The 27396-nt window shown below is 42.1% G+C and overlaps 1 protein-coding gene across 8 annotated transcripts in view; it reads right to left on the bottom strand.

The window, feature by feature from the left end:
• Window positions 1–1295: 1295 nt before the first annotated feature.
• The window catches only part of LOC122564560 (cadherin-6-like), a 225666-nt gene continuing 199565 nt past the window's right edge, over window positions 1296–27396 (bottom strand). For 7 of the 8 annotated variants that reach the window (XM_043719632.2, XM_043719629.2, XM_043719634.2 and 4 more), the window contains exon 12: window positions 17073–23528. In XM_043719632.2, the coding sequence (XP_043575567.2) occupies window positions 23038–23528 (491 nt within the window). In that variant the 3' untranslated portion in view covers window positions 17073–23037. Of the gene's footprint in view, window positions 1430–17072; window positions 23529–27396 lie in introns of those variants that run through there. The other variant, XM_087978477.1, reaches the window with a different exon arrangement.

Here is a 27396-nt window from a genome sequence, read left to right as displayed (position 1 = left end):
TAATCTGATATTCTTCGCCACGTGTGCTCACTGTATCTGTCTCTAGTTATCTTCAGGATATGCTCCAGATTGCTTATCTGCAGCCTACTCCCCTGATGTTTCTCTTGTCAGAGCTGTTTTTCTTTTATAACATGTTCTGAGTTGAACATATTTCTTTTCTGATGCTGTTGCTGTTTCTCATGACAGACGCTTCCTGGTGATCTCCTTTATTCTTCTTTCAGGCAAGTACAATGGACTTGATTCATAGTCTCTGCTTATGTTCCACTCTTGGGATTTTTACAGCTGAGCATGATGCCTCTCCATATTTTATCAGGGGCAGAGTGGGTGAAATCCAACCTTGGGAATGTCGAGGTAAAAGATCTGCTGCTTGTTAAACAGCAGGAAATAGAGAGAAATCCAGACAGAAATAAGTGCTGGATCCATTACCTTGTCCCCATTTTCAAATTCCTGATGACTTGAATTTCACCCTTACATGGGAAATTATCTAGATTTGCTACTCCATGGGATACAAGAACCGCATCCTCTCAATTATGGGTTTTTTCCCCTCAGGGCAAGAGTCACAATCTCAAGCTTTGAACTTCCTCCTTTATCTCTTTATTCTTTTTTGTTCTGACACAGTTTTAATCTATTCAAGTTAATCACCCTTTGTTACTATGCTCACTGTCAGCACACAATGTTCAAACATCTGTGGGTCACTGAGCTGACTCGGATTAAAATTCCAATTCTCCATTTACCAAAAGATTATATTCCTGCTTTCCTTACTTTGATCTTTCAACTTCTGTTGTGTAGCAGTGTGGAAAATAAACTATAAGTTACTCCACAACAGTGTACTGGTTAAAAGGGGCACAGAGTGTAACACTAATCTAGAGGGCTAGGAAGATCTGGACTGAATGATCTGATAACAGCCAGGCCAGCAGTTGGGGAGGTGATCCTGGCTAGAATAACCTAGAATTGGGAAAAGGATCATTCAGCCAGGATTCCTGCTCCTCACCACTGCTCAGTGATAAATAAGGACACAGGGCCTCTGGAATCATTAATTGCACCTGCACTCATTAGGACAATTTGTAAGAATACCATGAGGAAGGAGACAACTGTCTGAGAAGTGAGGGCTGATTGACTGGCAAAGGGAATTCTTCAAGTCATTGACAGGGAAAACACACCAGTTAACTGCTAAGTTTTTTTAATTCAAGCCAATCAAGTTGAATTGGATTGGTCAAGATATTGCCCTGAGGAATGAACTGGAGAATAGTTGTCAAATTCCTTCAGTTGAAACTGATGCATGGTCTGTCTGTGTTCTTCCTGTCTGCACAGACCAGGGGCCGGTGTATTAATATGCATAGCTTCTACCAGGTGCAAGCCTGACTTGATAATCGTAAGTTAATTGACAAAACCAGAAATTGCTGGAAAACCTCAGTAGATCCGGCAGCATCTGTGGAGAAATCAGAGTTAACATTTTGGGTTGAGTGACCCTTCTTCAGAATCTTTAAATTGTCAGTTAATAACTGTTGATAGTATTAACAGAACTGCTCAGGCCAGGGTGGAAATGAAGCAAAATATTTCCAGTCACAATGCATTCAGGAAAGATAGAGTAGGAAAGATCTTCTCAAAAATTCTATTTCAGCATTAGAAAGTAATTTTAGTGCCAATGCATAGAGTGCATGTAAAAGGGAATAATTTGAACAGGTGACTGGAATTCAAAGTGGTGAGTGCAGCCCACCTTGATGGCACAGATCCTGGAATGTTCCAGAAAAAAGATGAGGAAGTAGCAATGGCACAACTCTTGACCCAACCATGGACATGGAAATTGTGCTGCCAATGAAGCCTTTGCGTTGAGAAATATAGAAAATTGGAGCAGGAATAGGCCATTCTGCCCTTCGAGCCTGTACTACAATTCAATACAATCCTGGCTGATCATCCTTCTCTGTCCCTGCTCTCTCTTCATACCCTTTGATCCCTTTAGCCCCAAGAACAATATCAAAAGGTAAAGAAGCCATAATCCCACTGTCTCATGAAACAGAGACAACTTTTGGTGGTTTAACCTGAGTGTCACCATGTCTAGGCGAGGGGTGAGGTTGAGAAGGCAGGACCCTTCATGGTGACCTCAGCTGGTACAGGAAACCACACCGATGCTGTCACTCCACATTCGTAAACCAGCTGTCTAGCCAACTGAGTAACAAATCCCCACTTAACCTACATCAAATTCCTTCTTAGAGTCATTGAATCATACAGCATCGAAACAGACCCTTCGGTCTAACCAGTCCATGATAAACATAATCTCAAACTAAACTATGTGGGCCTGCTCCTGGCCCACAAAGCTCCAAATCTTTCCTATTCATGTACTTATCCAGATGTTTTTTAAACATTGTAATTGTCCCTACATCCACCACTTCCTGAGGAAGTTCATTCCACATGCAAACTACCCTCTGTGTAAAGCATTTGCTCCTCTTGTCTTTTTTAAATATCTTTTGGCCTCAACTTTATTCTGTGGCAGAGAATTCAGCCTGCTCACTGCTGTGGGTGAAGTAACAGTGAACTAAATTAATCGAACAGTTTTAAATTGCTCAATTTACCAGTGAGGGATTCTGGGTAATCCAAGATGGAGGACAGGAACAATTTCTGGAGAGAGAGAGAGAGAGAGAGAGAGAACCTGCAGTAGGGAGTAAAGTGGGTTCTTTCTTGATATGTGTCTGGATTAAACTTAAAATATAAGCCATAACTATTAATTTAACCTGGGCAGTGTTTGTAGATGAATAAGACGGTGTTATTTTCTGGGTCTGTAGATTGTGAAGGAGAAAATGGCCTTTAATAGAGTGATATGTACTTCTTGTCAGATGTGGGAGTTTAAAGAGAATTTAAGGGTTACTGTAGATTATATCTACCATAAATGCTGCTGACTGCGAATCTTATTAGATCGAATGGATCAGTTGGAGAGACAGTTAGAAGCAATGAGGAATTTGCAACAGCAACAGTATGTGATGGATGGCAGTTATAGGAAGGGGGGAAAGTCTCAGAGTCACATGGATGGGTTAACTCCAGGAAAGGTAAGAGAGGTAGGCAGCTAGTGCAGGAGTCTTTTGTGGATATACCCATTTCAAACAGGTATGCTGTTTTGGAAAATGTAGGGGGTGATGGATTCTCAGGGGAATATAGCACGAACAGCCAAGTTTCTGGTATTGAGACTGGCTCCAATGCAATGAGGGGTACGTCCAAGAGATCAATTGTGTTAGGGGATTCTGTAGTCAGAGATACAGACAGATGTTCCTGTGGCCAGCAGAGAAAAAGCAGAATGGTGTGTTGTTTCCCTGGTGCCAGGATCAAGGATGTCTCAGAGACGGTGCAGAATGTTCTCACGGGGGAGAGGGGCCAGCAAGAGGTCATTATCCACATTGGAACCAACGACATAGGAAGGGGAAAAGGTTGAGATTCTGAAGGGAGATTATAGAGAGTTAGGTAGAAATTTAAAAAAGAGGTCCTCAAGGATAGTAATATCTGGATTACTCCCAGAGCTATGAGCTAGTGAGGGCAGGAATAGGAGGATAGAGCAGATGAATGCATGGCTGAGGAGCTGGTGTATGGGAGAAAGATTCACATTTTTGGATCATTGCAATCTCTTTTGGGGTAGAAGTGACCTGTACAAGAAGGATGGATTGCACCTAAATTGGAAGGGGACTAATATACTGGCAGGGAAATTTGCTAGAACTGCTCGGGAGGATTTAAACTAGTAAGGTGGGGGGGTTGGACCCAGGGAGATAGTGAGGAAAGAGATCAATCTGAGACTGGTACAGTTGAGAACAGAAACAAGTCAAACAGTCAGGGCAGGCAGGGACAAGGTAGGACTAATAAATTAAACTGCATTTATTTCAATGCAAGGGGCCTAACAGGGAAGGCAGATGAACTCAGGGCATGGTTAGGAACATGGGACTGGGATATCATAGCAATTACAGAAACATGGCTCAGGGATGGGCAGGGCTGGCAGCTGAATGTTCCAGGATACAAATGCTACAGGAAGGATAGAAAGGGAGGCAAGAGAGGAAAGGGGGGTGGGATTTTTGATAAGGGATAGCATTACAGCTATGCTGAGGGAGGATATTCTTGGAAATACATCCAGGGAAGTTATTTGTGTGGAACTGAGAAATAAGAAAGAGATGATAACCTTATTGGGATTGTATTATAGACCCCTCAATAGTCAGAGGGAAATTGAGAAACAAACTTGTAAGGAGATCTCAGCTATCTGTAAGAAAAATAGGGTAGTTATGGTAGGGGATTTTAACTTTCCAAACATCGACTGGAACTGCCATAGTTAAGATGGAGAGGAATTTGTTAAGACAATTTTGTGATTCAGTATGTGGAATTATCTACTAGAGAAGGTGCAAAACTTGACCTACTCTTGGGAAATAAGGCAGGGCAGGTGACTGAGGTGTCAGTGGGGGAGAATTTTGGGACCAGCGACCATAATTCTATTCATTTTAAAATCGTGATGGAAAAGGATAGGCCAGATCTAAAAGTTGAAGTTCTAAATTGGAGAAAGGCCAATTTTGATGGTATTAGGCAAGAACTTTTGAAAGCTGATTGGAGGCAGATGTTCGCAGGTAAAGGGCCGCTTGGAAAATGGGAAGCCTTCAGAAATGAGATAACGAGAATTCAGAGAAAGTATATTCCTGTTAAGGTGAAAGGAAAGGCTGGTAGGTTTAGGGAATGCTGGATGACTAAAGAAATTGAGGCTTTGGTTAAGAAAAAGAAGGAAGCATATGTAAAGTATAGACAGGAAAGATCGAGTGAATCCTTAGAAGAGTATAAAAGAAGTAGGAGTATACTTAAGAGGGAAATCAGGAGGGCAAAAAGGGGACGTGAGATAGCTTTGGCAAATAGAATTAAGGAGAATCCAAAGAGCTTTTACAAATACATTAAGGACAAAAGGGTAATTAGGGAGAGAATAGGTCCCCTCGAAGATCAGCAAGGCGGCCTTTGTGGGGAGCCATAGAAATGGGGGAGATACTAAATGAATATTTTGCATCAGTATTTACTGTGGAAAAGGATATGGAATGTATAGACTGTAGGAAAATAGACGGTGACATCTTGCAAAATGTCCAGATTACAGAGGAGGAAGTGCTGGATGTCTTGAAACAGTTAAAGGTGGATAAATCCCCAGGACCTGATCAGGTGTACCCTAGAACTCTGTGGGAAGCTAGAGAAGTGAGTGCAGGGCTTCTTGCTGAGATATTTGTATCATCGATAGTCACAGGTGAAGTGCCAGAAGACTGGAGGTTGGCTAACGTGGTGCCACTGTTTAAGAAGGGCGGTAAAGACAAGCCAGGGAACTATAGACCAATGAATCTGACCTCAGTGGTGGGCAAGTTGTTGGAGGGAATCCTGAGGGACAGGATGTACATGTATTTGGAAAGGCAAGGACTGATTAGGGATAGTCAACATGGCTTTGTGCGTGGGAAATCATGTCTCACAAACTTGAGTGAGTTTTTTGAGGAAGTAACAAAGAGGATTGATGAGGGCAGAGCAGTAGATGTGATCTATATGGATTTCAGTAGTGTTCAACAACGTTTCCCATGAGAGACTCATTACCAAGGTTAGATCTCATGGAATGCAGAGAGAACTAGCCATTTGGATACAGAACTGGCTCAAAGGTAGAAGATAGAGGGTGGTGGTGGAGGGTTGTTTTTCAGACTGGAGGCCTATGACCAGTGGAGTGCCACAAGGATCGGTGCTGGGTCCTCTACTTTTTGTCATTTGCATAAATGATTTGGATGCGAGCATAAGAGGTACAGTTAGTAAGTTTGCAGATGACACCAAAATTGGAGTTGTAGTGGACAGTGAAGAGGTTTTCCTCAGATTACAACAGGATCTGGACCAGATGGGCCAATGGGCTGAGAAGTGGCAGATGGAGTTTAATTCAGATAAATGTGAGGTGCTGCATTTTGGGAAAGCAAATCTTAGCATGACTTATACACTTAATGGTAAGGTCCTAGGGAGTGTTGCTGAACAAAGGGACCTTGGAGTGCAGGTTCATAGCTCCTTGAAAGTAGAGTCGCAGGTAGATAGGATAGTGAAGAAGGCGTATAGTATGCTTTCCTTTATTGGTCAGAGTATTGAGTACAGGAGTTGGGAGGTCATGATGCGGCTGTACAGGACATTGGTTTGGCCACTGTTGGAATATTGCATGCAATTCTGGTCTCCTTCCTATTGGAAAGATGTTGTGAAACTTGAAGGGTTCAGAAAAGATTTACAAGGATGTTGCCAGGGTTGGAGGATCTGAGCTACAGGGAGAGGCTGAACAGGCTAGGGCTGTTTTCCCTGGAGTGTAGGAGGATGAGGGGTGACCTTATCGAGGTTTACAGAATTATGAGGGGCAGGGATAGGGTAAAAAGGCAAAGTCTTTTCCCTGGGGTCAGGGAGTCCAGAACTTGAGGGCATAGGGTGAGAGGGGAAAGATATAAAAGAGACCCACGGGGCAATCTTTTCACACAGAGGGTGGTACGTGTATGGAATGAGCTGCCAGAGGAAGTGTTGGAGGCTGGTACAATTGCAACGTTTAAGAGGCATTTGGATGGGTATATGAATAGGAAGGAGGTAAAAACAATGACTTCAGATGCTGGAAACCAGATTCTGGATTAGAGTGGTGCTGGAAAAGCGCAGCAGTTCAGGCAGCATCCGAGGAGCAGGGAAATTGACGTTTCGGGCAAAAGCCCTTCATCAGGAATAGGACTGATGAAGGGCTTTTGTCCGAAACGTCGATTTTCCTGCTCCTCGGATGCTGCCTGAATTGCTGTGTTTTTCCAGCACCACTCTGATCCAGAAGATGAATAGGAAGGGTTTGGAGGGAGATGGGCCGGGTGCTGGCAAATGGGACAAGGTGGGTTGGGATATCTGGTCGGCATGGACAGGTTGGACTGAAGGGTCTGTTCCCATGCTGCACATCTCTATGACTCCCTGACTCTATGAGTTGAATTCTAGGCCAGAATACAGAATAGCATTAATATTGCGATTAAGAAAAGCTGGCTAGTGAAGGTGTTTCAGGCTTCACCTTTGTTATGAATATTCCTTTGAATACAGGAGTGGTGCCTGCTTCTGTTAATGATCAGGAATGTGCTCAATATCAAAGTATAATATAATGCGGAGTGTAAGAAAACAATCCAATTTTTAAAATATCCTATGTGTACTGAGAGCAGTGAGGTCACTGGGCACATCAGGGAGATGGAGCAACACTTCCCATGTTGCTCCCATTCAACGGGTCAGAGTGAATCCTCCAGTACACACTGTTATCATTAAGACCTGTCATCTCTCTCCATTTACGTAATACACAGCCATTTGTTCTTCCTGAAAAATTTACAGGTTCACAGTTAACCACATCATATTCCATCTGCCAAATTGTTGCCCATTTCTTATCCATTTTTAGATTCTCTACCTCCTCTTGATAACTTAGTTTTCTGCCTATCGTAGCATCATTGACAAATTTAGCTAGAATACTTTTTGTTATAAATATAGAATCCCCACAGTTTAGAAGCAGGCCATTCAGCCCAACAAGTCCACACCAATCCTCCAATGATCATCCCACCCAGACCCATCTCCCATCCCTGCATTTCCCGTGGCTAATGCACCTTACCTAGACATGTGGGTAATTTAGCACGGCCAATTCACTAACTTGCACATCTTTGGACTGTAGGAGGAAACCTTCACAGCCAACGGAAACACATATAGACACAGGGAGCATGTGCAAACTCCACACCGACAGTCACCCGAGGCTGAAATCAAACCCAGGTTCCTGGCGCTGTGGGGCAGCAATACTAACCACTGAGCCATCACTCCAACATTTGTCTTTGAATGCCTCCCCCTGGTCTTTCAGATGATACAGGTACAGAACTGTTAGGCAGTGAGTTCCAGGATTTTGACCCAGTGGCAATGAAGCAAAACAATGAAGATCCAAGTTAGGATAGCATGTGGCTTGAGGGGAATTTCCAGGTGTATCTGTTTGTTTTTCCATGTGGTAGTGATTCCAGGTTTGGAAGGTGCTGTCAAAGGAGCCTTGGTGAGTCACTGCAGTGCATCGGATGAAGGGCATGTTTGATATAACTCACTGGAGTGTGCTGTAAATCAAATCCACTCTTCCCTGCATTTTCATAAGTTTTAAAAATGTGATTGTACCATCAGAATGCCCAATTCTGCCTAACTGCCCAGTTCAAGTTAAAGGAATGGTTACCAGGCTTTTCCTGTTTATTCAAACTGCTGTTTTTAACAGTTTTTAAGCAAATAATAGACCAGATTGATTGCTAATCCATAACTCACAAGAGGGTGGTGTGTGTATGGAATGAGCTGCCAGAGGATGTGGTGGAGGCTGGTACAATTGCAACATTTAAAAGGCATCTGGATGGGTATATGAATAGGAAGGGTTTGGAGGGATATGGGCCGGGTGCTGGCAGGTGGGACTAGATTGGGGTGGGATATCTGGTCGGCATGGATGGGTCGGACCAAAGGTCTGTTTCCATGTTGTACATCTCTATGACAGGATCTACAATATACGCAATTTAAACTTTACCCTTTTTGAAAACTCTCATACACGGACATATACACACACACACACATAGAAAGTCAAGGAAGAGTTGGAGGGGTTGATTTTTCAGATCAAGGAAACAGAGAGGAACATTGATGCTGCATGTTTCTGACCTCCCCTGTTTTATTCCGCTCCAACAGAGTCTGTGTCAAACAATGACTGGTCCAACCAGAGGGTTGTTACTATGCTGAGCTGTCTTGAGTTCACAACAGCTGATACTAATTGAAAAACCAATCAAAAGACTGTCTGTGGGCAGAGTTAAAAATCACACAACACCAGGTTATAGTCCAACAGGTTTAATTGGAAGCACTAGCTTTCGGAGCGCTGCTCCTTCATCAGGTGGTTGAGGTGATGAAGGAGCAGCACTCTGAAAGCTAGTGCTTCCAATTAAACCTGTTGGACTATAACCTGGTGTTGTGTGATTTTTAACTTTGTACACCCCAGTCCAACACCAGCATCTCCATATCATGTCTGTGAGCAGAATTACTCTTGAATGCACATGGACAGTACTGATTTGACTGGAACTCTCCCTCGCTGCTCAAATAAGACAACATTATTCGACAAAATTACATATGTCACTCACAAGGTACTCCAGTAAGGGTTTTTAAAACCACAAACATTTTTATACATCATTCCTTGGTTTAAAGCACCATCTTCTCCCATTTATAGTCCATAAAGCAAAAATAATAATTCACCTTTACAATATAAATACAAGTGTTTCTTTCTGGAAGCAACAGCCTCCAATTTCCTTAATCTGTATTTATTGATGCTGTTTAAACCTTTGATTTTATCTGTATCAGAATGGTTCAGTCATTAGTGCTCTCACCACAGAGACAGAAGGTTTTGGGTTTATTTTCCACTTCAGGTGCTGAGGGTCTTACAATGTCATGCAGTACTAAGGAAGAGCTGCAGTGTTGTAGTTGCAATTCAAGTTTGTATCACATACAAATCAGGTGGTTAAAAAGACATTTGGTACGCTTGCCTTCATTGCTCAGTCCTTTGAGTATACGAGTTGGGATGTCATGTTGAGGTTGTACAGGACATTGGTGAGGCCTCTTCTGGAATAATGTGTCCAGTTCTGGTCTCCCAGTTATAGGAAGGATGTTATCAAGCAGGAGAGGGTTCAGAAAAGATTTACCAGGATGTTTGCCAGGTATGGAAGGTTTAAGTTCTAAAGAAAGGCTGGATTGGCTGGGACTTCTTTCACTATTATAGGTCAAGCCAAACAGAGAACAGCCAGGGAATTCCGAGAGGCATGGCACTCATCCACAGATTCTATCAACAAACACCGGCCACTGCAACGGACAGCTGGAACTGACAACCGGAAACGGCAGATACAAACGACTACAAATATCGGAGGAAACATCACAGAAGCGCTTCACAGGAGGCTCCCAAGCACTGAGGATGTCACCTCGACAGGGGATGAAACGTCTGCAACACAAATTCCCAGCTCGGCGAACAGAACCACAACAACGAGCTCCCAAGCTACAAATCTTCTCACAAACTTTGAACTTCTTTCACTGAAGTATAGGAGGTTGAGAGGCGAACTGATAGGGGTTTATAAAATAATGAGAGATATAAATAGAGTTATTGGTAGTTGTCTTCCCCCAAGGATGGGGTTTCAAGACAAGGCGGCACATTTTTAAGGTGAGGAGAGAGAATTAAAAAAAAGACATGAGGAGCAAATCTTTTACACAGAGGGTGGTTTGCGTATGGAATGAAATTTCCCAGGAATGGTGGATACAATTACAATGTTTAAAAGATATTTGGTAAGTACATGAATAGGAAAGGCTTGGACGGATGTGGGCCAGGAACAGGCAGGTGGGACTAGTTCAGTTTGTGATAATGGGCTGCATGGACCAAAGGGTTTGTTTCCGTGCTCTATGACTCTATGATACTTTAACCTATTGTTAGGTATAAATGATCGACATCAAAACAAAGCAAAGGAATACTTCTTGATGCCCTGGAATAATATTAACCCTCCTTAGAGTCATAGAGATGTACAGCACAGAAGCAGACCCTTCGGTCCAACCCGTCCATGCCGACCAGATATCCCAACCCAATCTAGCACCACCTGCCAGCACCCGGCCCATATCCCTCTAAACCCTTCCTATTCATATACCCATCCAGATGCCTTTTAAATGTTGCAATTGTACCAGCCTCCATCACTCCCTCTGGCAGCTCATTCCATACACGTACAACCTCTGCGTGAAAAAGTTGATCCTTAGGTCTCTTTTATATCTTTCCTTTCTCACCCTAAACCTATGCCCTCTAGTTTTTGACCCCCACCGCACCCCCCCCCCCCCGCCCACCCATCCGGACCAAGACAATAAATTTGTCTATTTATCCTATCGATGCCCCTCATGATTTTATAAACCTCTATAAGGTCACCCCTCAGCTTCTGACACTTCAGGGAAAACAGCCCTTGCCTATTCAACCTCTCCCTGTCGCTCAAACCCTCCAACCCTAGTAACGTCCTTGTAAATCTTTTCTGAACCCTTTGAAGTTTCACAACATCTTTCCGATGGGAAGGAGACCAGAATTGCATGCAATACTCCAACAGTGGCCTAACCAATGTCCTGTACAGCCGCAACATGATCTCCAAACTCCTGTACTCAATACTCTGACCAATAAAGGAAAGCATACCAAACGCCTTCTTCACTATCCTATCTACCTGTGACTCCATTTTCAAGAACCTGCATTCTGTCTACAGCATGGAAACAGATTATCTGGTCATGACCATGTTACTGCATGTGGGATCTGACTATGTGTACATTGACATCCATGTTATAACAATGACTGCAATTTAAAATGCATACTTCCTTGGTGGTAGAATTTGAAATCTTCCTTATTTTTCTTTGTATTGTGGTATTTTCCTTTGCGTGACAAATTTACCTGGTTTTCTACGTGAGGAAATGGCGGGCCAGGGTGTGTTCTAATGGAACTGGCGAGTGTTATCCTTATTCTCTTTTGAATACTGAGGTAGATAAACCTCTCACTGCTCAATTGATTAGCTAGGTACAGGTGACTTTTGGCTGTACTTTACACTTGGCTCAAACTTTGCATGTCCAAGCTGTTCTGCATTCCAGGGTTAGCTGTGCTACTCCGAGCTCCAGCTCTTAGCTATTGTACTGCTCTTCCTCCATCAAAGAAACCTGGGGCATCAATACCTTTTGTTGTTTCTTGCTCACATATCTGAAGAAACTGTGTTCACCGTCTCACTGTACCAGTCTGTTTAAATGAGAACAAGCGTACAAACCAGCTGACAACAGCTTATAATCTAGTGGAATCAGAAATGTTGACAGTTTTTAGAGTTTTGTAAGCTAAAAAGAGCCACAAAATATTTCCATGATTTAAGTTTTTAGTAATTCAGATATAATGAAGGAACGATTTGATACGCTGTACAACAGCCCCATTTGTTACAGAGACTGTGTGCTGGGACATTCTGTAAAGATGCAATAGGAGTGAATTCTAGAGAAACCCAGCCTCTATGGGGAAAGAAATAGAATTAACATTTTGAGTCTGTTGTGACTTCACCAGAGCTGATGCAGTGCAGTTGGATTAAGCTCTAGCATGCCAAGTTGTGCTGACACAGCAGATTTGGAGGCCTGTGCAGGAAAAAAACTGGTAGTTCTTCCATGGCCTCCCTGAAGTCAAACAGCCCGAGTGAAGTACTTTCCTTAAATACATTCTGTATTGTGGGCCTGCCTAAAAATCTCCAACTTTTAAATTATTCTGCAGCACTGAATAATTCATCACTTGCGAAACATGAGCCATTCATGTAGCTGGAATATTTCTGCCACCCAGACTCCAGGTTGTCAGATTATTTTGTTGTTTTCAAAGAAAGGACTATATCAGTCTACAAAAAGAATGGAATGTAGTTTTTTTTTTAGTCATTGAAATGAAATTATAAACAGGCTGATGAAACCATTTATGAGTGTAAACTGACAGAATATTAAGTGTCTCCTGAAAATGAAGGGAAAATATTCAACATTTTCTGTTCTATATAATGAATTCTGTATCAAAATTATGTTAGCTCAGTGAAATGAAATGTTCTATACATTCTCAATCCATTACCAGCACTTAAGCACTCCCAGGATAGGTATAGCAAAGAGTTTATTCGGTGTAATGTTTCCTCCTTTCTCGCCCTGCAATGGAAGATTTCCCTGGTGTATTACAGTACAACAAAATTATTATCTATTTATACTGAATGCATTTACATTTCTGTTGCACTTTGGGACAATCCTAATAACAACAACATACATTTATGTAGTGGTCCTGAAAATGACCACATACCTAAAAAAAACTCTTCACAGGAGACCAAATATGATAGCAAGCTGCATGAGAGACATTAGGTTGGGGGGAAGGGAGTGTACTAAGGAGCACCTTAAAGGGAGACCGAGGCTATAGAGACGGAATGCCAGAGTTAAGGAACATGGCCTCCAGTTAATGTATGTTCATCATAATCAGAGTATTGTGCAAGAGACTGGGAGCAGAGGAGATATGCTCAGAATGAGAGGTTGCACATTTAAGACAGAGATCAGGAGGGTTTTTTTCCACCCAGCCCACACCCCCAGCCCAATCCTCTCCCTGTAAACCAATATTTCTCCTGACTAATCTACACACAGAATCATAGAATCCCTACAGTGTGAAAACAGGCCATTTAGCCCAACAAATCCACACTGACCCATCCATGGACGCTGGACAATTCAACACGGCCTGGCCACTTAACCTGCACACCTTTGGACTTTGCGAGGAAACCCACACACAGACAGGGAGAGTGTGTAAACTCCACACAGACAGTCACCCAAGAGCAGAATCGAACCCAGATCCCTTGCGTTGTGAGATATTGGTGCTAGCCACCGTGCCACCATGATTTTTTTTCACTGATAGCAGCTCTTCTGTGCTCCCTACCTTGGTTGCAATGACTGAGCTGACTCCTCCCAGAATCCTCTTCAGTCGCTTCTCAGCAGTGCCCTTTATTGTTTACAGAGGGCTGTCGAGCTGTGTCATGAAGTATACTCAAGGCTGAGGTAGACAGGTTTTTAATCAGGAAGGGAATCAAAGATAATGGGGGAAAAGGCAGGAAATTGGAGTTGAGAATTGTCCGATCAGCTATGATCTCACAGAATGGCAGATCAGACTCGATGGGCCAAATGGTCTACTTCTGCCATTATGGTCTTATCAGTGCATTAATTAAAGTGTCTGTTATATTCATGCCTCTGAAGTAGGTAAGCTGTTTATTTGCTTTATTCTTTTGTGGAATGATGACATTGCTGGCAAGACCAATATCTATCGCCCATCCCTCTTTACCTCTGCAGTGAGTAACTTGCTTGGCCACTTCAGAGGGCAGAGCCAACCACATCACTCTGGGTCTGGAGTCATATGTAGGTCAGACCAAGCCAGGATAGCATATTTCCTTCCCTAAAAGGACTTGGGTTTTTACACCAACTGATGTTAATTTCATGGCTAGTTCCCAAGTCCAAATTTTCCAGTTTTCTAATTTTATTAATTGCATTTAAAATGCCACTAGCTGCTGTGAAATTTGAACCCGTGTCCATAAGATCATAAGACGTGGGAGCAGAAATTAGGCCATTCAGCCCATCAACTCTTCTCTACCATTCAATCATGGCTGATAGGTTTTTCAACCTCATTTTCCAGCTTTCTCTCCGTAACCTTTGATCCCCTTGGCAATCAAGAACCTATCAATCTCTGTTTTAAATACACTCAATGACCTGGCCTCTACACCTCAGAACATTAGAATGGACCACTAGAATACCACAATGTCATTGTCTCCGCATGTGTACTGGAATGACTCTGAATGAGAAATTAAAGTAGCACATGGAGACAATAAGTATCCAGTAGAGAGCTTGATCCCCAACCTAAGGTTCCCCTGTAATTTTCTCTTTTGGGGCACTATCAGTTTATTGTCTTGTGTGATACAATCTGGATTGCTGGGCAGATATGCTCACCTCCTCATTTGTCCCCACCCCCAGAACAATCTAGAAGGAGCATTGTCCCGGTGAGGAAATGCCATTGTACTGTCTTTGAGTAAGTCTCAACTTGTGGGAACTGAAAATTCACTCTCATGAAATCAGCTGATGTGTTTCCCTCACGAATAACACTGTGGGTGTCCCTGTACTGCAAGGACTGGAGCAGTTCAAACAGCTGGTACCCACCGACTCAAGGGGAATTAGGGTTGGCAATAAATACTGGCCCAGCCAGAGATGTCTATGTCCCATGAATGAATAAAAATAAATTTTCACAATCGCGACAGAGAGACCAAGGAGATGGACAAATCCTAGAGGTGATGAGATTAGACTTTTGTTCAGTGAAGCATCCAGATCTACACTCGCACTTTCTGTTTAGCTGTTCCAGTCTGTCCTGTACCTCTCATGTAGATGCGACAGTCAAGACGGCTGAACAACACCTCTTCTTCCTCAGGCAGCTCAGGAATTCGGTATGTCCATAAAGACCCTCACCAACTTTTACAGATGCACCATGGAAAGTATTTTATTCAGGAGCATAACGTCCTGGTACGGCAACTGCTCTGCCCAGGACTGTAAGAAACTTCAGAAGGTGGCATGCACAGCCCAGACCATCGCGGACGGCAACTTTCTATCTCCATGGAGTCCATTCACACTTCCTGTTGCAGCGTAAAGGCTGCCAACATTATCAAAGACCCCTCCCACCCCAGTAGTACTCTTTTCCAACCTCTTCCGGCAGGTAGAAGTTACAGAAACTTGAACACACATACCAACAGGTTCAGGAACAGCTCCTTCTCTGCAGTTATTAGACTGTTGAAGGGACCTCTCTAACGTTAAATCTAATGTTGATCTTGCTTTGTGCACCTCCTGTGCAGTTATAACCTTGTATACCTCTCTCTGTCTCAGCCCCCTATGATCTGTATGTCCTTGTTTGCTATGATCTGCCTGTACTGCTTGCAAATCAAAACTTTTCACTGTACTGAGGTACATGTAACAGCAATAAATCAAATCAAAGCTGCATTTTATTATTTGTGCAATTCACATTTCAAAAATACATATTAAATCTGTCACACTTCTCAAATCTCCTTCAATTTCATAGCAACCAATCAAAATTTAATGCACTATGTGACACCATTTGCACTATAGGTTGAATGTTACCCTGGGGAGTTTTACCCCTTGCACACGGGCGAAGCGCATACAATATGATGGCAAGGTCATCCTCTCTTGACTTGCCCCACAGTGAGTGGCCATCAGGGAAGGGTTACTGCCTCTGAGAACTACCTCATTCCTGTTCACAGTCCCATTCCTGATGAAGGACTTTTGCCCGAAACATCGACTCTCCTGCTCCTCGGATGCTGCCTGACTGGCTGTGCTTTTCCAAAGCCACACTCTTGACTCTATTACCAGCATCTGCAGTCCTCACTTTCGCCTCTGAGAACTACCAGCCAACCAAATGGTTGCAGCTCTCTTGCCTCACTGGGAATGGTGGCCACTGCTCAAACTGCAAGAAGCCCCTATTGGGTGGGTGGAGGGGTAGCAAGGGTGACTGTAAGGTCAGTCTGGTGTCTTGTTGTAACTGTCAAGAGAACATGAAGGACCTACATGAAGGGAAATGTTGGGGGCATTGGGAAGGAGAGGAAGGAAGTGGTGACTTTTGGAAAGGAGGCACCAACTACACCCTCCCCTCCCCCCCCCCCATTCACTTGTCCAATTGGAGGACTTGGGCTCATTGGTTGACACTGGCTTCAAGCAGGACCTGCAGGTAACCCTTAAGTGGCAATTAATTGACTCACAGGCCACCCAATACCTCAACTGTCATCTGATAAAATCACAACCATGTTGCTAGGGTTGGAAGATTTGAGCCATAGGGAGATGCTAAATAGGTTGGGGCTGTTTTCCCTGGTGCATTGGAGGGTGAGAGGTGATCTTATGGAGGTTTATAAAATCATGAGGAGCATGGATAGGGTAAATAAACAAAGTCTTTTCCTTGGGATGGGGGAGTCCAGAACTAGAAGGCATAAGTTTAGGGTGAGAGGGGAAAGATATAAAAGGGACCTAAGAGGGAACTTTTTCACGCAGAGGGTGGTTCATGTATGGAATGAGCTGACAGAGGAAGTGGTGGAGGCTGGTACAATTACAACATTTAAAAGGCATCTGGATAGGTGTATGAATAGGAAGGGTTTGGAGGGATATGGGCCAAGTGCTGGCAAATGGGACTGGATTAGGTTGGGTTAACTGGTTGGCATGGACGAGTTGGAGCGAAGGATCTGTTTCCATACTGTACATCTGTATGATTCCATGACTTGGGGGCAACAGGGGGCAGTGAGTGGTTACTGGGAATTGTGTTTCTGGTTTATTGACAGGCCCCTCTAACCACTTCCGCCAAACCATCTCTAGGGAGCTGTAAAATCTTGGCCCATTTGTGTCCTAAGTCTCTAACGTGTATGTGGCTTTGTTTGTTGGTGGATTTTTCATAAAAGTGAGAATGAGGTTTCAAAAAAAAACTACAGAGAATGGAAACTGAATCCATACATAAAAACATTTTATTGAATAGTATCATATAAATAATTTTGGTACAAAATGTTACTTAGCAAAAAAAAGACTCCGATTTCTTTTCAGTTGCTGGACAGACTGGATGCTGCTAACAATGACTATTCTTTGCAAATCTCAAACCAGGAAAAACAATTGTCAATCAGAAACATAAGCAAAGATCCTGCATTGACATCAGCAATTTTCAGTTTTACAAACTTGCCCCAGTCCGATTAAAGTATTTCCACACGGATGGAAAATTTTAATAGCCACAGAACTATTTCGACAGCAGGTCATAATTTCAAAGTATCTGACTGGAGCTATGGTACAACCTGGGAGCTTTTGGCCTAAAGATAAAACATGATTTCGGATAAGTATACAAAACGACTCAGTACGGGAGGAAGTGGTGTTACAGGTGAGAAGTCCACATGATTTGACTCCTTTATACATCTTTTCTTGCCACTTGGTTTCCCTCATCCAAGTTTACACAATTGCGAGCAGACCATTTTACCGTCACAGTCCTTCATTACCAGACCCTCCTATCAAGCCAATAAGAGTACTGGGATTAGTGCAGCTCAGTCCAAACTGGTGTCTCTGAACAGAGTAACTTCAGAATTAGTCAATGGCAGCTGATTTCATCCCCTTATTCCCACCATCCCCTCAACCAACAGTTCAGTGGCGGCCAATTGTATCACTCCCATCGCTGCCTTAGCTCAGAACAGTTACTTTAGAAGGGGCCAGGGATTGAGGATTGGTTTCGACCAAGTTTATATGGAGATTTCCGATACATGTTCTCTCCAGATTACAGAGCAATGTGGATTACTGGCAAATATAACCTCGGGGAAAGAATTTAAAAAAGAAAACAGCGATACTTGGAAATGAACATACTGGTCTTACTGGAGCTCCATGTAGAAATATACAAGGCAAGTTGGACCATTATGTGTCATTCACCAGTTATACTGGTTTCTCCTTTAGGGAAATGGAAGCATACAAAGTAAGGACCTGGATGCAGCCATTGCCCCTGCATTCGCCTGTCATGTAGCTAATTACATCAGCTGTAGATCAATTCTGTGGGTGCAACCCTTCCTTGAACCAGTCATCCAAAAAGCTACAAGGTTCTGCTAAATGACAAATAAAGAAATTGATTCTTTCTTCCTCTGTAAGGATTTAAATCACTGCTTTCGTACTGTTTACTTTTTTTGTACTGGATTAGATTGTGATTTTCAATTGAACAAACTTCAAACATTCATTGCCCAAATGACTCAGACAGGTCTTTCCTCGTTTCATTACACAAACGTTAATTAGTCTTAAGATTGTCTAGGTTAACCCTAACTGGATAATTAGTCCAGTTCTGAATTCTGAAATAATGCAAAGCTTACAGAATTGTTATTCTATACATGACTGAAATAGAACCAAGGGAAACAGAATATATTTTGTTCTCAACTTGTTCAGTTGCAATTTTCGAACAAGTGCAAGAAATTTAACCATTATGTAATCCAAATTCAAATATTTTTAGATTAATTTGGCAAAAGAAAATGCAAATAATACACATATTGGAATGTTGGTGAAGTTCTGTTACAGTCCTCTTATTTGATCAAGATTCTCATGTATATGTGGGATATTTACAAAGTTTTAGCTTTAAGCTCTCAATCTGCTGTTGGCCTGATAACCTTTCTTGCTGTTTCACAAGAGAGCCTCAGATGAGACTGGGTGCTGTTTGTGATCTTTCTTCAGTTAATAAGAGGTGGTGCAAACTGTTCCTTTCATCGAAATCCATATTCTGGTCAAGGCAATGTGTATATGCAATGGCAAGATATGAATAGTATAAAGATTGCTGCTGTTTGATACCACTCTATTAATGCTAACCTTCTCCACACTGAGATAGCAATAGTGTTTTTGATGGCTACTGGTTTCAAGGCTCCCATTAGTTCCTAACCAAGGCCACTTCCCGATGGTGACTGAATAAGAACTAGTCCATTTTAATTGAATGGAATTCCATGTCCTTGGGATTATTTACACAATTCCATCCATTTTCCCGGTACTGAATCTTCTCAGAATTATTGATTTATTATCGACATAGAATAATCCGGCTAAGACTTCCACACTTGCCTTCTGAACATTACTTGGCTTCAGGGAGGTTCAGCTGCATCAGTATTTAATGGATTATCTTTATACACCTCAGGGGACAACCCACAATTAAGCAAGTATCTAAAAATACATTTCGTCGGTATCCTGGTCTACTGATAGCTTTACTCAGCTATCTGTTAAAACGCTGCAATTAAACATTTAAGTTACTAAACTTCTTTGTTCATAAACTTCAAACTTGCTGAATTGCTTTTTTTTTTCTTTTGGAACTCACCTCACATAGTTTTTCACTCAGCACAAGTTGATTTGTTAAAAATTTAAACCCAAGGGTATTAATCCTAAAGAATAGCTAAACTGCAGCTTTGGAATGGCAAAGAACTGTCACAGGCCAAATAACCAAACTAGAGCCGAACAAAAATAGCAAATATTTACTCTTCTGATTGATTTCATTGCAACAATCCCTGGGAAACAGTTGAGTAACTTTGATTTCTCATCTGAAAAAAGATGGGAAGCAACTCACTTCTCCCAACTCAGGTATTACATATTAAATAAAAACCGAAAGAACTGCAGACGCTGTAAATCAGAAACAAAAGCAGAAATTGCTAGAAAAGCTCAGCAGGTCTGGCAACATCTGTAGAGAGAAATCAGAGTTAACTTTTCGGGTCGAGTGACCCTTCCTCATGTTCTTCGCCCAAGCATTGTGAAGACGAGAAAACAGGACTTTACTCAGCCTGGTTAAATCTGTGTCCTATTTACAACAGGAAAAGTATGCAGAGATTTCATAAAATCTCCTTAACTTGTTTGCCCAAGAGAGGAGCTGGAGCTGTGAATGCATATAAACAAGCAAGAATTGTCAACTAATGGATTTTATTTTAATGTTTTTAAATTATCAGTTTGAGTATCTCTCCTCAGATACAAGTTGAAAGTTATTAATTCTTGAATAGCGATTGTTTATCTTCACTCACATTCAGGTTACAAACTGCCTCATCGCAGTCAAATGTCAGAAATCCCCATTATCCAATTCTCTGGTTACCATTAAAGGAGTATAATCTGATGCTGAATATCTTTAGCAAAAACAGGAAACTGCAGGGAATTTTGAAGTAAAAAAAAATTAATTCTGTTGTTTGATTTAGCATTTCCCTTTCATTCGAACAAATCCTCAATGGTCTGTGTCAGACTGAGTTGAAGAATCTGGCAGTATTATTGCAAACGAGAAGTCCGATCTGACAGGTTTATAAGATTTATGCAGACAGTTTCTGCTGCATCATTAGGACCTGTTCACAGAAGTTCAGTGCCTTAAACATAATTGTATGTTTATATTTTAGTTGGTGCAAAGATCATCAAATGGGTCAAGGGTAAGGAATAATAACAATAAGGTTGATCTAAATGAAAATAGTCTTTGAAATACATTGAATATTCTTCCAGTGATTATCGCTGAGTATTGACAATGCCATTAAGTTTAACGGCTAAATTCAGAAAACATTAGAATGTTTCAGCTTCCTGCATTTCCATTGCATTTTGAATGAAATTTGCTGTTGTTTAATTCTATCCGGTCAGTGCTTACATTTCTAACAGAACCCATTCCGTTATCTGCACCAGCAGTTGAATTGCCCTGCCATGGGTTTCACTTGTACATCCCTCAGTAACGTGTAAGAAATTAAAATACAAAATGTGAGATCTTTATAGACTTTATAGACAATAGGTGCAGGAGTAGGCCATTCTGCCCTTCGAGCCTGCACCACCATTCATTATGATCATGGCTGATCATCCTCAATCAGTATCCTGTTCCTGCCTTATCTCCATAACCCTTGATTCCACTATCCTTGAGAGCTCTATCCAACTCTTTCTTAAACGAATCCAGAGACTAGGCCTCCATTGCCCTCTGGGGCAGAGCATTCCACACACCCACCACTCTCTGGGTGAAGAAGTTTCTCCTCATCTCTGTCCTAAATGGCTTACCCCTAACTTTTAAGCTGTGTCCTCTGGTTTGGGACTCACCGATCAGCGGTAACATGTTTCCTGCCTCCAGAGTGTCCACTCCTTTAATAATCTTATACGTCTCAATCAGATTTTAATTAGAACAAGGCAATGCTTCCAGCCGCTGCATGGACATACGTACAGATCTGGTGGATCTCTCAGCCTTCCGCCCCCCCCCCCCAAAAAAAATCAGACCAATTAAAAGTTACAAAAGATAACTTTATGAATTTGTACTCTTGACATGGATTATGGGCTGAGAATCCTAGCTTTCATCAGTATATTTTATCAGTCAAAACTAAAGTTGTCAACTTATCTCTTTGGAGTTAATTTTTCAAGGCGCACTGACAGGTCTAGATCCCAACAATTTTTTTCCGACAGTGAACAATGCACTGGATTTACATAAGTACCCAACTAGTACCTTTATTTAAAAAAAGACTGCTTGCAGCCTGGAGAGAGCAGGTCAGATCAGACCTGATGTTTCTGATCTTAAAATTCTATAGACTGAAGACCTTGAACATATCTCGCTTTTACAAGCTTTTGTGATACTGAAGTCGCGTATAATATCTCCCTCCCCACTCAGAATGTACTGTCAGGAAAATGGGTCAGTTGTGTGTCTGTGTGATGACTGGGTTTAGTTGCCTCTGAGTGTATTGCATTCTGACAGTTCGTCGTGCTGAGGTGGTGTCACTCTGAACTGGAAAAGCTGAATCTGTGGAACATTTTCCTCAGTGTCACAGGCTGCAACATTACCCCCAGCTAGCAGCAGTCGGTGGTGAAAAATGTTTCTGGTGCTTCCTCGGGAATTCAAAGTTCTGAAGTGATTTTTAGTTTTGCAATGTTTCGGACAAGAAAATAAAAGAGGATGATCTGTCGTTACGGGAAGGTGTGCAGCTTTGAAAACTGCTGCAGTATCAAACTGTCAACAACACCAAGCAGATTAACTCTGTTTTAAGACGTACCTGTAGTGATTCACATCGACACTACATAATACAGCTCTGCATACAATATGTATGCATCTTTGTATACTGAATCTAAGTTACAGTACAGTACATTGTGAAAGAAACAGTTGACTCAACCACATGTTCAGCTCAAACATCTAATTCACTAATTTTACCAAAGGGATGTGCTGGCCAATAGTCGTTAGGGTCTAAGGCTGCAAATAAACCTGGAGTAAATCCAGCAAGTTTCTGAGTAGACCAAGGCTTGTTGTTCAGTGGCGTGAGTGTAAATCTCGTAACCTTTCACCTCTTCAGCAAGCATATGTTGTTGTGATGCACATTTTCACAAGCAGCTCAATGGACACCACTTGTTGCATGTATAACCACTCCTGCAAATACACGGTTCTCCTCTTCTTCAGCAAGCAGTTCCTATCCTGCATTCACATAACATGAGGAGAGCAGCCCAAATGTGTCTTCAGCCTGAACCGTGCATCCGTGGTCTAATGTTTGGATCCAACTTATATCTTCCATAAAACCATCAAACGTTTGCCTCAGGCCATTTTCAAGAACTTGCTCTACGCACATCCCTATTTTAACACATTTTCTATTCCTCTGTGCAGACAGTATTACCTGTGAAATATTTCTATATGAGAAACAGAATGAGCAACATAACCTGTGTCTCCACTAGTGCACCAGTGGTTAGTGTAGGTATATAATTACGGTTTAAATTCCCATAGACACTGAGTCGGGCTCTTGTGGGCACTCAATAAATGCAGGGTAAATGACACACATATCACACTGGTACCATTCTGAGACCATGAATATTATGGAATAAAGTCCAACAGTTCACAATAAATGTTTGCTTAGTGGGATAGGTTTTGAAAAATGGCCCCTTTGTGTTTACACAGCAACACTTTTTTTTGATAGCTGAATTTAAAGGGATGATTTATTTGTTCCCTTGCTAAGAGTCTCTGTCACTGTCCTCTCCTCCGTACATGTCTGACAGTTTTTTGAACCGAGGTCCCCAGTCACTCAAGTAATCGTAATCCTGGTCTGTCTCTGTGGTAACTGATTCTAAGGAACTGAGAGACTCAGCAATGGACCCATTCCCCTCATAGGCATATGTCGCCAGTGAATCATAAGGAGGTGCTCCGGGGTCTGTGTCGTTCTCCTTTAACCTCTGGTTAATGAAATCTCTTACGTCGGTGTTATCTGGTATAGTTGGAGCTGGTCGCGGGAGAAGGAAGTTTTCTGGTTTAATGTCTCTGCGTAACTGGGTGTCTTCAATGACCTCCGGGTTTCTCAGTGTGCTGATGTCAAAGGCCTGAGTATCCTCCTCACCACCTCCCTCATCGTTGTAGCTGACAATGTTGTCCCGGATATCCTCTTTGGAAATAATGAGAGGCTCCTTCTTTCTCTGTTTCCTCATGGCAGCAAACAGCACTACAATAACTGAGAAAGGAGAAGAATATAGTTTAAACCATCTGTTATACCCCAAAACTGTCAAAAGATTGCAATGACAAGAGAGTCATTAGTTCGTATTACTGCTGCTCTGTGACTAAAGGGAACATGTTTAGATTCATATCCATTCCCTTTCCAGGATTTGATGATGCAACTGTAGCTGTTCACTGGGCAGTACAGGGGATAGTTTGTGATTGAAGTTGCTGCTCTTTGTGGATGAGATATGGAACTGGGGAATGCAGATATCTGATTACCTCTTCACAGGCAATGGGTTACCTGTTAAAAATGCCACAGGCTGATTTTAGACATCTCCTAATTTCCTGTCGTGGCAATCTCTAAGCCCATAAAATGTAGCAATAGAAGTAGGCCATTCAGCCCAGTGAGTCTGCTGTGCCATTCAATAAGATCATGGCTGATCTGATAATCTTCAACTCCACTTTCCTGCCTTATCTCCAGAACGCTTGATCCTCTTCCTGATTAAAAAAAAACTTTATATTATCCCTCAAATGGCTCCATCACTAAACAAAAATGGGCTTTAGTCTTATGAACAGTGACTGATAAAGAACAATTCTCTGGTCCATCCAGTCTGAAAATACAATTGTGACAGTGTGTGTATCACGATAGTTAGACCTCCCAACAGAAATTACAGGTGAGTGTTTGGGACATTCCATTGGAGCTGTCAGAAAGTCTGACTGAAATTCCATTGTTGACGATCAGCAGGATATTCTGGGTCATTCACAGGTCACTGTTGAGCACACCAATTTCCAATCTTGTTAAAGACGATATATCTCCCTCTCTTACCTATGCAACAATACTCACTAAACTTCAATTCATTGTATGTCAGACATTTTCACACATTTCAGAGACATGGTAAGGTATTGTATTAATATCTGAGAAATCACTGACTTGAGAAAGCACACGAGATCTGAATATGTTTGTTTTAATATTGTGCTTTCACTGGGGAGCATCTCCCACTCAGAATGAATACTGGCATTTGCCAGAAGTTTCCATATGCCCTTGTTACTCCTCATGGGGAATGCAAAGTCAGAAAATAAATCAGAGAAAAAGCAAACAAACTCAATAATAGTGAGGCCTACAGATTTAAAATTATACCTAAATCATTTAAAGAATACGCTCTGAGCTGAGGTGGCTATACTCCAGAAAAGAAAGTGGTGCATTGGTAATGTTCACAGCACTATTAATCTCATGATCCAAACTAATGTTTTGTTAAGGAGAGTTTGTAGCCAACAGTTGGTGCAATTTCAACTCAACTAACTAAACTAAAAAGTTAGTCATCAGCAACTATCAAACTATCATTGTTAGTTTAAAAGCCATTGGGTTTACCGAGGGAATTTTGCCCTCCTTACCTGGTCTGGCCTAGGTAAGCCTCCAAATGTGCAGAAGTGTGGTTGACTCATAACTGCCCTCTGAAATGGCCCAACAAGCCATTCAGTTCAAGGACAATTAGAAAAGCCCACATCACATGAATAGGAAAAGAAAGCTCCTTTAACTTTACGATTGCAATGTTGAGATGGGTATGCTGCAACACTTCAATGTAATTTAAAATCTGGGAGTTGTTGGTCTAATGCAGTAAAGTTGAGTGTTTGGGCAGCAGCTAAGGTGTCTGTATAATGTAAAGTAATATTTTACAAATGTTACTGCAAAACCTTGGAGTAGAAATATAAGGCAGATTACTGAATGAATTGTACAACATGCATACGATCTGATGCCCTTGTGATAACCTGCTTTCTATATCCCACTTTGAGCTGCATAAGTGACTTTTTTTAAAATGCCTTGGGATGTTGCTCAGAGGGCATTTAAGAGTCAACCACATTGCTTTGGGTCTGGAATCACATGCAAGCCAGACCAGGTAAGGTTGGCAGTTTCTTTCCCTAACAGAGGATAGTGAACTACACGGGCTTTCTTCACAACCAGCAATGGTTTCATCGCTAGCAATTGCATCTCAATTCCGGAGTTTTAATTAATTGAAGTTTCACCAGCTACTCTGATGAAATTTCAACCCAGGTCCCCAGAATATCACATCAATCACGAGATTAACAGTCTAGTGATTATACCATCGCCTCCCTGTGGTACAATGTACTCACTACACCCTGTTCCAGAGTTGTGTTAACCCACCACAGATGTAGGAGAGATCATTTCAGAACAACATGGTGCTGCATGAATTTAGGGTTCATTTTGTTTTGACTGGAATTGGAGATGTAAGGACAGTGCTGGTGCGGACCAGGACACTTGAAACCCCCCCCCTTCAAAATCCCGGCAAGCCATTCATCTCTGTCAAATGGGGTGTGGGGAGGTGTAGTTGGTGCCCCACAACTCTCCAGCTCTTACTTCTGACTCCAAATAGCTGGATGTACAAACCAGTAGCCATAACCTGGGAGTTCAGTTCCGTCACTGTACAAAACTGAGTCGGGCAGGGGGATGTCAGATTCTGTTTTTGTGCCATGGGGAATGTCTCATAGTTCAAAATGAGGATGGGGGGGGCAAGGGCGGGGGGCGGGGGTGGGGGGGGAGGAACAGGGGAATGTCACGTAGTACACAACGGTGGAGGGGAGGGGAAATGGGAGGATGAGGCAGTATATCCCAATGAGTTAGCGGGACAAGGACTTAGAAGAGATGAGCAAGTTGTCAGCTCCCAAAATAGCAAACCAAAAGCAAGCTCAAATGCAATGTATTGTTCAGCATTTAGACATCTACATCAGCACTCATTTAAACTGTGGTTGTAAAATGGATAAGACTGAACTGATGTCAGCTAAAGGGGAAGGTGGAGAGGGTACCTAATGAATAGTCAGTTTAAAGGAGTCTTCCATATCATCATTTAAAATTAAAATAGTCCCCGCCAAGTAAAAGGTACATTCGTGCTGTTAAATCCAACTTTTAAATGTGAAAATTGCATAATTATGCTCTGATGTCCTGCACTACTTACAAACTTAATATCCACATATCATTCAGAAGTCAATTTATTTCACATTCCCTCCTTTGAGATGTTCTACATTAGTTTTTCTTTAATTTTTTTTCTCTCTGTCTTTTTCAGACTGTGGTTCTTATTCCTTTCCTGTCTCTGTTTCTCCATCATTAGTTTAGTCCTTTTGTTCCTTCAGCTTGGCCTGCCTTCCCATTGGAACTCCACAGCTTCTGAAAGGGCTTGACAAAGTCAACACTGAGAGGATGGTTTCCACTGGCTGGGACATCGAGAACACAGGGCACAATCTCAGGATAAGGGGCCAATTATTTAGAATCAAGATGAAGGTTTGTGAATGTTTCGAATTCTCTCCTCCAGAGGGTTGTGGATGCTTCATTGATGAAATACATTAAAGGCTGGGATAGACAGACTTCGGGCCTCTCTGGAAGTTGAGTGATTTTGGAAGCAAATGGAAAAATAGAGGTGAAATCCTAAGTCAGCTATGATCATATTGAATGGTGGAACAGGCTTGATGGGCCAAATGATCTACTCCTATTCCACTTACGCTAATGTTAAAATGCTGACTGGAGAGTGTGATTTTTTATTCTTCTCAAGCTAAGCAAGAGATTTAGCAAATTCTTTTTCTAAGAAGTAATGAATTAATCCACTCAATCTGGTATCTGTTCATTGCTCTGTAAAGGAAGAATTCTTGAGACTGCCAGGGTTGGAGGGTTTCAGCGATAGGGAGAGGCTGAATAGGCTGGGACTATTTTCCTTGGAGCATCAGAGGCTGAGAGGGTGACCTTATAGAGGTTTATAAAATCATGAGGGGCATAGATAGGGTGAATAGACTGGGGTCTTTTCCCCAAGGTCGGGGAGTCCAAAACTATAGGGCATAGATTTAGGGTGAGAGGGGAGAGATATAAAATATGAGACCTA

The sequence above is a fragment of the Chiloscyllium plagiosum genome, unplaced genomic scaffold (genome assembly GCF_037043375.1).
Source record: "Chiloscyllium plagiosum isolate Xiang-an unplaced genomic scaffold, Cpla_swu_hap1 HiC_scaffold_34, whole genome shotgun sequence".
Lineage (NCBI taxonomy): Eukaryota > Metazoa > Chordata > Chondrichthyes > Orectolobiformes > Hemiscylliidae > Chiloscyllium > Chiloscyllium plagiosum.
The sequence above is the reverse complement of the archived record's forward strand: the minus strand, read 5'-3'. Positions and strand labels throughout refer to the sequence as shown.